General features: G+C 42.1%; 1 protein-coding gene across 1 annotated transcript in view; it reads left to right on the top strand.

Annotated features, from left to right (window-relative positions):
• Nucleotides 1-3: 3 nt before the first annotated feature.
• The window catches only part of DARS2 (aspartyl-tRNA synthetase 2, mitochondrial), a gene marked incomplete at its 5' end in the record, with an annotated part of 14,818 nt that continues 2,572 nt past the window's right edge, over nucleotides 4-12,249 (top strand). The window contains 13 exons of the mRNA XM_009581833.1: nucleotides 4-49; nucleotides 1,067-1,166; nucleotides 2,557-2,623; nucleotides 2,985-3,086; nucleotides 4,316-4,411; nucleotides 5,406-5,529; nucleotides 6,175-6,221; nucleotides 6,952-7,058; nucleotides 7,867-7,936; nucleotides 8,491-8,670; nucleotides 9,496-9,603; nucleotides 11,175-11,237; nucleotides 11,419-11,571. Coding sequence (XP_009580128.1) covers nucleotides 4-49; nucleotides 1,067-1,166; nucleotides 2,557-2,623; nucleotides 2,985-3,086; nucleotides 4,316-4,411; nucleotides 5,406-5,529; nucleotides 6,175-6,221; nucleotides 6,952-7,058; nucleotides 7,867-7,936; nucleotides 8,491-8,670; nucleotides 9,496-9,603; nucleotides 11,175-11,237; nucleotides 11,419-11,571 — 1,263 coding nt within the window. The remainder of the gene's footprint in view (nucleotides 50-1,066; nucleotides 1,167-2,556; nucleotides 2,624-2,984; nucleotides 3,087-4,315; nucleotides 4,412-5,405; nucleotides 5,530-6,174; nucleotides 6,222-6,951; nucleotides 7,059-7,866; nucleotides 7,937-8,490; nucleotides 8,671-9,495; nucleotides 9,604-11,174; nucleotides 11,238-11,418; nucleotides 11,572-12,249) is intronic.

Raw genomic sequence — 12,249 nt, 5'->3', positions numbered from 1 at the left:
GGCTGCGGGCGGGCTCTGTACCGGGCGGCCCCGGCCCCGGCGGCTCCAGGTGAGAAAGAAGCGTTTGTCTTATCCCTGCCGCTGCCTCTTCTGGGTTTTGGTGGTTTTTTTTTTCCCTGGGACGCAGGTCAGGGTGGTCTGCAGAGGAGACTAAAGGCACAGTCATGGTAAATTGTTTTTCCTGGATCATTTTTTAAAGTGTCTTCTCCAAATCATGTTTTTATTTGACTTCTGGTATCACACAGTGAATTGTGATTCAGAGTATATCAAAACCAATCTGTCTAACTTTTTTTTTTTTCCTGAGCTTCTACTTTGCTTTTTTTTCCTTCTTTCTTCTGTAGCAAACAATCTATAAACAACAGGGGTAGCTGAATGCCTAATGTGAAAACAAACCTTCTTGCCCTCTACTCTATTTTTACAGCCTTTAGACTGTAATGAAGGTAGCAAGGGAGACTAGTTCATGTAATTATACACATACATATATGCCTAGGTAATAACATTCTTCAAATCTCTCCTTGCAAGCTGAAACTCTAGCACTTTCTGTAAATGGTATGCTTGGTTTTATAACTAAGTCATGATGCCAGGCACACTGGGGCCTGTGGAAAGTCTTCTGTAGTCATGGTTCAGGCCTGTTAGCAGTAGTTGCAGGCAGGAAACTGTTCAATGTACACCCATGTGGTGGGTTTCAGTCTTGGTTTGTCAAGCCCCCTTTCTGCTGTGTCTTCTAGATTAGAATGTGGAATTGTCAGTGTGCCTCAGGACTGATCTGCAGCTTTGCCTTCTCTTACCACTGAAATTTGCAGGGCAACAGTTTGCAGCAAGACTGTGTTCAGCTTTCTGTATGAAAGTTTGACTGAAGCATAGAAGTAATTCCTTTTAAAACTTGTTTAGAATAATTTCATGTTGTGTTTGTGCCCTAATGTCTTACAGCAGCTGTATTGGCGATATATGGAGTAATTTCTTTGTATATGTCTAAATTATGTTGGTGTTGGGGGATGGAACTCTGTAACTCTTTTGTCTTGCTTGTCTGCAAAATCCACAAAAGAATTTATTATTTTTATTCAAGACTTCAATAGCTTTGTCACTCGGACCAACACTTGTGGAGAACTGCGTTCTGCTCATGTGGGACAAGAGGTCACACTGTATGGATGGATTCAGTATCAAAGGTAAACGCAAACCAAGGTGAAAATGGAGATGCTTATTTGCCAGATCCAATGTATGCTCTAGGCCTGGATTCAAACACTTTTTTTATGCTTCAGGCTATCTTTTTGTATCCTGCAGTAGTGACTTCTGAAGCGAGTAAAACAGTTGAGAACTGTGCCAGATCAGTATTTAAAACTTCAGAGTTTCATACAAATGTTAATTGATTCTCATTACAACACTGTAAAGCAGTTAAATATTATTACCCTCATTGTATAGGAGAGAAAACAAGTAATAGCACATTTATAGCAATTCTAACAGCTGTGAGCAAGTAATTTCTTTTATGTAGTGTCCCTAAATTTTAAGCAAACAGTGCTGTTTGTCTTTTCAACTACAGCATCTAATGATGCAATTTTGAAGTATGCAAGCTTTGTTTAAAAAAGAAATATTAAGAAAAGGTAGTAAGCAGAGGATGAAATGTTAATTCCAACAGTTTGCTACAGGTGGCGTGATATAATCACTCCTAATGGAGTTGTACGTTTTGTAAATGTAAGGTGAAAAGCATGTCTGCATACAGGATGGACAATGCTCCAAAATATTCTGATCCTGGGTGTGTGCTTGTAAAATGGAGATAGGTCCTGTGGCTTTGAAGTAAATGAAATAAATTTGTATCAAAAGTCGCGTTTTGTGTTTTACAGTCCAGAGAGGATGGTTTTTATCCAGCATTGTTCTGCAGTGATAGTCTGCATGGGTTTTTAAAATTTTTTTAGGAGGTCCTGAGCATCTCACCTTTGAACAGTCATGGGTGGAGTTCCAGGAAGCAGAGTTAGGATTGTTGCAATGAGATTGTTGCACTCTTGCTTTTAAAGACAGCCAGAGCGTGTTCCGTTTGACAGCTGCTTGATGGATTAAGTACAATGGTAGCTATCTCTACTGCAGCTGAAGAAATCAAAATTTATGATTCTGGGTCTAGGAGTGTGAATTGTTCATGTGAAACTTCTTATGGGACCAGTGTTCTCCTTCTTGTTTTGTGGTTGGATTTTTTTTTTTTGTATCCATGTGAACTTTAGTTTTATTGCTCATCTAAATGTGTTTATCTGAATGATATTTCCCAGCAGGAAATTGCACGTGTTCAGAATCCCTGCTCTACATGGATTAATGTTCAAGTTAAAATCCTGACTCTCCTGGTTATTTGCACACTGTTTGTCTGTGGCTGGGCAAAATCTGAAACAAATTTTTCAGATTAGATTCAGATGTGGGAAAAGTATCTGTACATACATTACTTGGAAGTGCTGAGATTAGTGACAAGGTACAGAAAGTAGCTAGTTGCCATGTGCTGTGGCTTAAAAAGCAGAAGACTACTACAGAAGAATTCTTGAAAAAACTGTTTTTCCTTTTATGTTTTTCATGGATCAGACAAGGCCTGTTTCTGGTTTTGAGGGATTTCCAAGGTCTGACCCAGATCGTCATTCCACAGGATGAGGTAAGTGCTACCAAAATATGAGTCTCTATTACTTTTGTTTTTCCTTTGGTAGCTTGGGTCCAGCAGACAGGGAGAGCAGAACGAAGTACTTTGTCAGACTGAGTACTCTGACTCACAAGTAGATGTAAGCGTTACGAGTTTCTGAGCAACAGAAACATTAATGCTGTTTTCTCTGGCTTACGACGAGTCATCCCGGATTCAAATGGGCCGTTAAGAAATGAGGCCCATCAGCATGGTGTATTTGTCCTCTTCTTCGAATTCCTGTGAGACGTCAAATGGGCCGTTAAGAAATGAGGCCCATGAGCATGGTGTATTTGTCCTGTTCTTCGAATTCCTGTGAGACATTGTCATCTTCTTGCAGGCACATTCCCATGTGAAGAAGCTCTTGTCTAATGCCCCAGTGGAGTCTGTTGTGCGAGTGACTGGAATTGTGTCCCCTCGGCCCCCAGGGCAGGAGAATCCGGTGAGGATGTTGGGGTGTCTCAGGTGTTTTGTTCCTTGTGGAAAAGAGCACTGAATAGTAGGATTATGGTAGGTTTTGTGTCATAGCTTTGCCATGGGTTCTGGGTGTGTGACAGCCTATCCTCAGATAATGTGAGATGAAATAACTGCTTTGACATGTCACTTAGGAGAACCTCAAAGCACATTACAGACACCCACGAATTAGATTGTATTCCAGCCCTTTGAAAGGATACTGGCTAGTTTTTTCAGGCTTTCAAAGTGTGGTTGAGAATTACTTCTTCTTGAAAGTAAGTGTTGTCATCACAAGTTCCACAGCATGTGATGACGTATTTCTCACTCAGAATAGATTTTGCTGTTCTCATTGTATAGGAAACAGAGGTTGAATAATTTTTTTAGTGTTATGCATTCCTCAGCTCTCACTGTAATCAGCTGTAGGTTAATCTGTCAGGATTGTACGTATCCCATCACTGGCAGGCCTAGAAAGAGAACCTGGATTTATGACCATAACTTTCTTGCTCTGACGACTTACAGATGTCCGTAAAGAAGGCAAGCTTCAAGCAATGCTTGTATTTCTTTTAATCATTTATCATTTTTTTTGGAAGGCTGTACATACTTTCCCCGGGTAAATAGAAAGAGTTCTGTGGGATCAAATGAACTTTGATGTGGCACAGTGCTAAGTGGGGGAAGCTGTCTGTTCTCCCTGGGGATCTAAGAAAAAGAAGACTAGTTCTGAGAACTGGTGTTCAGAACTGGAAGTTCTGAATGGAACTGAACAGAAGTCACCTTTTTTGACTTGTATTAAGGACTGATGGTGATACTGCTAATGCACACTAAAATGTATACTGCATGGTTTCATTGAAGCTGATGGAACTAGTATTTTGTCCAAATGCGTGTGCCCTAGAAGGGTCTGTGCCTGACTGTACCGCTGTGCTCAGCATGTCCTTCAGGGAGAAGGCAAAGGAAAAGTAAGTATATTTCTTGTAGAGATCAGTATGCTACTGGGAAAGAACATGCCATGTTTGATGAAGTGACTTGTGTTTTTCTGAACAGAAGGGAAATCTAGGAGAAATCTGTCCTTGAGAGAAGCTCTCTGAGTTATACCGTGTTAGAAGGCAGGGAGGATAATCACATGGGTTTCTTTTTTCCCCCCAACCATCTGTGAAATACCTTTGTCCAATTGTTTTCCCTAAGTTTTGAATCTGATTTTTTTTTCTTGCCTTTTTGCTCCAGAAAATGCCAACAGGGGATATTGAAGTGAAGGCGGAGACTGCAGAGATCCTGAACTCCTGCAAGAAGCTACCTTTTGAAATCAAGGATTTTATCAAGGTGTCCGTGTTTTTTCTTCTTTTACCAAAGTGGTGGCTTTTCAATAAATTGGGACTTTGCCCAGGGTGATGGTGAAACATCTGAGAGCTTCGTCTGGTTGTCCCAGCTCTGCTTTGGGGGAAGGATGGTATTTAAAATAGGGGTGCTGCTTGTTAGCTGTGAGGATGTAATTCTAATTAGAGTTAAGCAGAAAACAAGGCTTAAATGATTCCAGTGCACCGGGTTTTCAAATATCACTGTAAGAACAGATGGTAAAGTGAAGAGTGAAAGAAATCAGGCTATGCTAGCTTTTTTGAGAGTGTGAAACAGAACCTGCCAATGCACTGCTGTGTTTTAAGGCAAGGGTGCATAGCCTTATCTGGAGAAGTAGATAGTCAGCCAGAGGATTTTCTTCCTCTGTAAGTATACAGTCTTGTAAGAGGTTGGTTTTAGTGCAGGCTCCATGGTGTAGGAGTGGCATCAGTGTTAACTGAAGATACTCTTCGTGCCATTGAAACTTTGACTGATAGATAGGTGTTGGAATTGGGAGAACTGGTTCCTGTTCCTTCCATGTTTTGGGTCCTGGACAATTCCCGTCATCCGCACTACTTTAGTTTTCCTGTCTGTAGTAAGGATGTACCACCATTTAGTTGTTCCTTTAGATCTATGTATGATACCGCTCCTCTGCTTAAAAATCACAGGGAGGATTGCTACAGTCTGTTGCAGTGGACTGAGAATAAGGAGAGCTGAAATCCTGACCTTTGTTGAGGCAACTGTTATCACAGTGAACGTCTGTCTGTTTTGTTCTTTTTATTTTTTTAAAGTAATTATTGTGCATGGAAACACTCTCAGTGGCTGATGTTTGTCAGTGTAGATTGTGGGTAAAGGGTGGGTTGTGGAAATAGAGCAGCATTCTTTTTTAGCTTCCCCCTTTTGTCCTGTGGCTTTAAGAGCAGTTTCATTGGACATGCAATTTGAATTTTGTCTCTTAATCCTGATTATCTCTTATCTCCAGAAATCAGAGGCCTTACGGATGCAGTATCGCTACTTGGACTTGCGTAGCTTCCAGTTGCAGTATAACCTGCGGCTGAGATCACAGATGGTGATGAGGATGCGGGAATATCTGTGTAACCTCCATGGTAAGAAAAGTGCTTGAAGAACAGTGAGCAGCAAACAACATTTTAGCCCTCCCTTCTTTTGTTTCCTATTGCTGGGAGAGATTGCCAGTCAACTTGGTACTCCAAACTGGTCCCACTTAGGAAGGACATGTTTGCTTGCAGTGGGGTCTTTAGAGGGATGTTGGCAGGCCTGAAGAACAAAGTATGTTGAAATCTCTTAGCATGCTACAAACTAGTTGTTTCAAATGAGCTATATCCAGTGAGAAAAGGCCTCTTGCAGGTAGTTTCCCTCTTTGGGTCACCCAGTTTGAGGCATGTCAAAGGGATGGATTTCTTATAGGGCTTTTGCTTATCTTAAAATCAGGAAATCCTTTTTGGAAAAGCAAAGCCTAGTTCAAAATGGATAGAGAATTAACAGTTTTTCAGCCTATATGGAGTCCTCTGTCATCAACAGTTCTGGCAGGACATCAGGGTGGCTCAGAGTTTAAAGTCTGTCATTACACAAGTTCTTCTTAGAAGCAGCAAAATCTATAGATTTTGGAGAGGCTACGTGGTATGCTAGATTACCTATTTTGCTGACTAACACTACTCTAGCTTACTTTGTGTCATACTAGTTCTCCCTGCTCTCAGCATATTGTGTGTCTGAACCATGTGTTTGTTCCTCAGGGTTCGTGGATGTAGAAACTCCAACGCTCTTTAAAAGAACCCCAGGGGTATGTATTCTGTCAGTAATGCATTTTAGCCTCCTGCGATTGCATAGGCAGTTCATGGTTGAATTACTGTCAGTTGCCACTTGGCCTTCATTGCTGTTCCCTCACTAAATAACAGCTCGTGCAAATTTCTGATATCATACATGGATCCTTATAAAAGCAGAGGGAGTGAAAGGGGAAAGGTGGTATCTTGTGTCTTAATTTTGAACCTGCAAATGAATAAAGCTTCTGTCTTGTAGAGCACATGTTGAATGCAAGTCCTATCCTGGGACAGCCAGGTTATAAAACCAAAAAACTTCCTCTAAGCACGGTTTCCCCAGCATTTATCTCTTAACTAGTAGTTTACTGCGGTGGCACTACTCAGTAATTTTAATTTCTGAGCTTATATTCCTTTCTTTCATTTCAAAAATAATCACAGAGAAGAGAGCTGTAGCCCAGGAATTGTTGATGCAGCCAACAGATGGAGTTCTTGCATTTAAACCCTTGTCTTGGATGGTGTATTGTTATGCATTAGTCTCTCAGGTAGAGAATCCTCCTTTGGGATATTTTGGACCAAGTTGGTTAACAGATTTGTTTTTTTTAAGTGTAACGTACAAACAGCCATTTCCTCACAAGTGGGATTTCATAATGGGGAAAATAGGTCCTTTCGTCTTGCGCTTCTAGTCTGTGATTTCTGTCAGGAATTGAGGCCACTTATTTGCTGAACTGTGTAAGCTTTTCTTTCTGATGCTAGGGAGCAAAAGAATTCCTTGTGCCCTCGAGGGAAGTAGGCAAGTTCTACTCTCTGCCACAGAGTCCTCAGCAGTTCAAGCAGCTCCTCATGGTTGGAGGTCTGGACAGGTAAGAGTTTCTTGGACTCGTGTTCCCTGCATGTCCCATCCAGAGTTTGCTTGCTTTGATCTGTGAGGTTTTAGATACTTCCTAAAAGCTTACTGCCAAGAGTTTTGTGTTTTGAAGAGGGATCCTTAAATACTTAGGACTCTTCAGCTAAGCCAGGCCCTTTGCTCTCCGCCCCCAGCAGTAACGCCTCCCAGTAAGAGGAAGTGTATCCTGTTTGAAGGTTCAAATCTTCACTTGTTTTAAATGGAAACCTGATCTGAAGCACAGTCTGCCTGAAGGGCAGAAAATTGTGTGTGATAAAAGCCTCTCCAAGACTAACCTATAGAACTAATTGAGATGAGGCTGGGCAGCTGAGCAGGACTGGGACAAGGAAAGCATGTTCTCAGGGTGCATGAGTACAAAGCTTTTAACTGGGCTTGTTCCTCCAAATAAAATTGAAGGGGAGGGAGACAGTTCATTCAGTGAACTGCAGGCCAAGTCTTGACCGTGAGTGAGTTTTGCATGGCCCTTCATAGAGTCCAGGTTTGGAGTGGAAGGTGGGAAAAGGGGTTGCATATGCCCTGGTTGGGACACAGCTCACCTGGTAGCCTCCACGTGCCTCTGGAGGTATGGTTGGAGATGGAATACAGCTGCTGATATGGTTGCTTCCACTCAAAATTTCATGCTTTTGAGAGGATGGGAACAACCAGGGCTATGATCATCTATTGCAAAGGGAACAGACCTCTTTTTTCTTTTTATGGTCAATTCTGTAGCCACAATTTAATTTAGGGTACTTTAAAGTGTTATCTGAGTGAAAGTCCTATTGCAGGTATTTTCAGGTTGCTCGCTGCTACCGAGATGAAGGTTCGAGGCCTGACAGGCAGCCTGAATTCACTCAGGTAACCAGCTCGCACTGCCTTTTACCCTTACTTACCTTCTGAAGGCTTAGTTTCTGCTAGCTCTTGTGCTGCTTGGGGGGTACAATGTTGTTTGCTGCGTGTTTCACAGGCAGTCCTTTGAAGTTAGTATGAGACACGCGCAGAGTGGTTGCTGTTCCTGGATGACTGCACAGTCCCAGGTACAGTAGATGTGGGAATTGTGTTGCAGCAGTGATTGTCCTTGGTGATGCAATCTCCTCCTGTCCTGCTGTGTCGGGTATCCCATTCCTCAGCCTTGAGATCCCAGGCAGAGTTAGCCTGGTTCATTCAAGGCTTCTCCTTCTGTCCTCGTCATCATTACCTCATTCAGTTATCTGAGGAGATCGTGTGCTGAGTCATCAGGCTGTAGGGAGATCATAAGCACACCCTCAGTCTAATGCAGTCATGCTATGATTTAATGTAGTATGTTGTTTCTTTTTAAGCTAGCTTTAGAGTCAAGAGCTTCTGCAAGTAGCAGTGCAAAGGCAAAACCTGTAGCTAATGTGGAATCCCCCCTTCTTGTTTTCTATTTTAAGATAGATATAGAGATGTCATTTGTAGATCAAGCTGGGATCCAGAGATTGATAGAGGGCCTCCTGCAATATTCCTGGCCTGAGGAAAGAGGCTGCATTACGACTCCTTTCCCTTCCATGACATATGAGGAGGCATTGGCTGACTATGGGACTGATAAACCAGACACTCGTTTTGGGATGAAGGTGAGGGTTTGCCCAATGGAAACTTGCAGCTTTTACTTTCTGTTAGTGTTTTAAGAATGTTTAAATCAAGTATATGTGATTGGCTGAGGTTCTTAATGCTGTAATTTACCTAAGGTGTCTATCCCGTCATTGCTGCTTTGTACAGGTCATCATCTCTTGCAGAAGAGAGGGTTTGATTATTTGGTTCAGGGAAAATATATGTTTTTAGAATTTTATTTTAAAGGTAATGTAGTATTAGGAAGCAATGTATCTTGACTGTCTTAGGAGCAGAAGCCCATAAGGCATCCACAGATACCGTAAGTGCTTTTCTCTACTGCACTCCAAAGCATACTCTGCTTGAGCATGCTTTAGAAGACAGGCTTCTCCAGCCTTTTAATGGCCTGAAGATATTTTCAAGATAACCAACTACGGTTGTGTGCATACACTGTTTGTTTATGAAATAAGAGTATGAAAGTATGAAATAAGAATATTGACAAATGTATTAAGAGGAGCAGTGCTGAAAAGCAAGGAAGCATCTTATATTTCCCCAGGAATTAATTTTGGGGGTTTCTTTTTCAGTATACAGCTCTCTTCACTGTGGTAGGATGTCACCATCTCAACCTTGGGTTTTCCTGGCTGTCTTGCATTTCTGTTTCTGCAGTGCTCAGCCTCCTAATGGTTATTCCATCTTGGCCCCATTAATTTCTTTCTACGAACCATTTGATTTCTCTGAGCAAGGAAATGATATCCCAGGAAATGATGTTGAAGGTGTTAAGACACAGGTGCAGGATTTTTGCTTCATGTTCCTACCACCACAGCTTTTTCCCACGCTCTCTCCTTTCTCAGATAGTGGATATCAGTGACTTTTTACGAAGATCAGACATTCAGTTTGTGCAGAATGCACTCAGTTACCCATGCGGCACTGTCAAAGCCATTTGTATCCCTCAGGGAGTGGTAAGTGATGCTTTTACATACAGCTTATGGTTTATGTGAAAGAGAAGGCTTTGGGGAGATCTTATTGCAGCCTTTCAGTACTTATAGGGGGCTTATAAGAAAGATGGGGACAGACTTTTTACCAGGGCCTGTTGTGACAGGACAAGAGGGAATGGTTTTAAACTGAAAGAGGGTAGATTTAGACTAGATATAAGGAAGAAATTTTTTACAATGAGGGTGGTGAAACACTGGCACAGGTTGCCCAGAGAGGTGGTAGATGCCCCATCCCTGGAAGCGTTCAAGGTCAGCTTGGACGGGGTTCTGAGCAACCTGATCTAGTTGAAGATGTCCCTGCTCATTGCATGGGGGTTGGACTAGATGACTTTTAAAGGTCCCTTCCAACCCAATTCTATGATTCAATGATTCTATAAAATGCCAATTTGAATTCCTTTGTTGGTATGGAAGTGTTCCTTGCTATTACTGGGGGAGTGGTGTCCTTCAGGGAACTTGAGATTGGTTGTAATTGATGTCAGGGCTGAGCGGTATTAGACTGGAGACGATCAGGTGACAGGAAGAATATATTGTCCTCAGGAAGGGGAGGAAGAGAACAGAGCTGCAAGATTCCTTGAGGATAGGACAGCCTCTTGGGGCTTCAGCTTGCTTTTGTCAGTGATGGCTTCTGATGTGCATCTGAATAATAAATTATGCTCTGTGGCAAGAGATTGAAATAGAGCCAGGTATTGCACAGCTCTGTTCTGGACTAGTGAGAGAAAGGTCAAGTGGTTACAAGCCCTTCCCGTGTTTACTTTTGTTGCATCTGTGGGCACAACTCATGTCTCATAATGAGAATGTCACGGACCAAATCCAAGGCTGACAAAAGATGTAGAAGATTATTTGACATAAGCTGTGTATTTTGGCAGGGAAGGAGATTTAATTCTGCCTGTGGGCATCTTTGCAACTTGGGCAGTATAGAAAAAAATCTAAACACTGAGTTTTATTTGGGGAGTAGGACTTTCTGGTCATGGTTTCTCTTGAGATTCTTTTAATTTTGGCACAAAGTGCAAGTTACTGGCTTCCCACAAGAGGGCACTAAGGTGTCTGAGCAAAATAAAAGTGGCATCTTGAGCCCCTCTAAACATTAGAGTAGCTGAAAAAAAATCAAGATCTTGATGCAGGTCCTCACATCTACTGCATTTCTTTGCACGTAAGAGTCAGCCCAGTTGGTTTCCTTCTGTTTCTCCAAATTGAGCTATGCCTTCCCCATCAACAGTGTGGTGTTATAATCTTGTTCCTGCATGCTGGAGGCAGTTGGCGTGATCTGACTCTGCTGACAAGCTACATCTGATCTGTGAGCAGGGAGAAAAACTGCAGCCAGATGTACAGCCTCTTCCCGAAAGGAGCCCTTGGAGGAGACGCCCAGCTGCAGTCTAGTGCTGCGGTCCCCTTCCTATTTCACAGCCCTCATAGAACTTGCACTAGAAACAAATAACTGAAGAGGTTTGGAAATGGTTTAGTCAGTAGATTTGAATCCTCGTCAGGCTTTCCATAGATTTTTCTGATGTTTAATGTGTCTTCTCTTGCTCTTTCCCCAGAGGTATTTTAAAAATAAAGATTTGGAGTCATTAAAGGAGTCTGCAAAATCCCAGTTTAACCAGGTGAGATAGAAACACTGCTGAGGCTTTGGAAACAGTGAATGAAAAAGTATGTATAAAGGCACTTGCAGGCAGAGGAAGGTAGAAGAGCAGTTTTTAATAGCTGAGAGTCGGTGCCTGAGCATGTAATGCTTCAAGACAAGAGAGGGCAGCACTGAACTGACATACTCTTATCTTTCTTCAGGAAATCATGGAAATTATCTGCAGGCCTGATGGAAGCTTGAAGTCTCTGCTTACAAAGTTTCTTGGTGAGGAGCAGCAGTCAGAGCTCATCCAAGCGCTGAACATGCAGGTGGATGATGTGGTACTGCTGGCAGCTGGTGAACACAAGCAAGTGGTAGGAAGCATTTCTTGGGTGGCTATGTGAGTTGAGTGTTGCTCGTGATGACTTTGATGTTATATGACCTTAGTCTAATTCTCCTTATTATTAAAATAGGTCATCATCTAATTCTCTGTTTCTGTGGAGCTGAAGCTATAGCAACAGCAAATAATGCATGAAATGTACCTATTGCTTTTATTTCCCCCAGGCAAATTCTGGGAAGAACTCGTAACTAAAATGAAGGCTGGCATATAAAACAGGAACAAATCAGTGCCTCCTTTTTTCTCACCTTAACTTAATTTTTAAAGCATCAAACAGATTGGAAAACAAGGTCAACTAGGTAATTTTGTCTCCCATAGGCAGATGACAAGAGTGAAGCACAGCTGCTTATTAGCAGCAGCGATGGGAGATTCTGTCCCTATCCTTCTCTGTATTCATGCCAGCAGACGCTGCCTTCCAAGCATTGGTTTAAGACAAGGTGTCATGCTTTGCTTGATAGCCAAAATTTTGTCATATTATCTTTCTGTGTTTTCATTTCTCTGTCTGCAAAGTGCAGATCTTACCTGTGCTCCCCCAGTTAATCCACACTTGTGTAGAGCTTGAGATTACTGTAGGAGAGTTCTGTGAGGATGGAATATTTGGAAGAAAATGAGCTTTCCAACTCCATACTCGCCTTTCTTTGTCAAACCCTGGAGC

This window comes from Fulmarus glacialis, unplaced genomic scaffold, assembly GCF_000690835.1.
Source record: "Fulmarus glacialis isolate BGI_N327 unplaced genomic scaffold, ASM69083v1 scaffold1807, whole genome shotgun sequence".
NCBI lineage: Eukaryota > Metazoa > Chordata > Aves > Procellariiformes > Procellariidae > Fulmarus > Fulmarus glacialis.
This window is presented reverse-complemented; position numbering and strand designations above follow the sequence as displayed.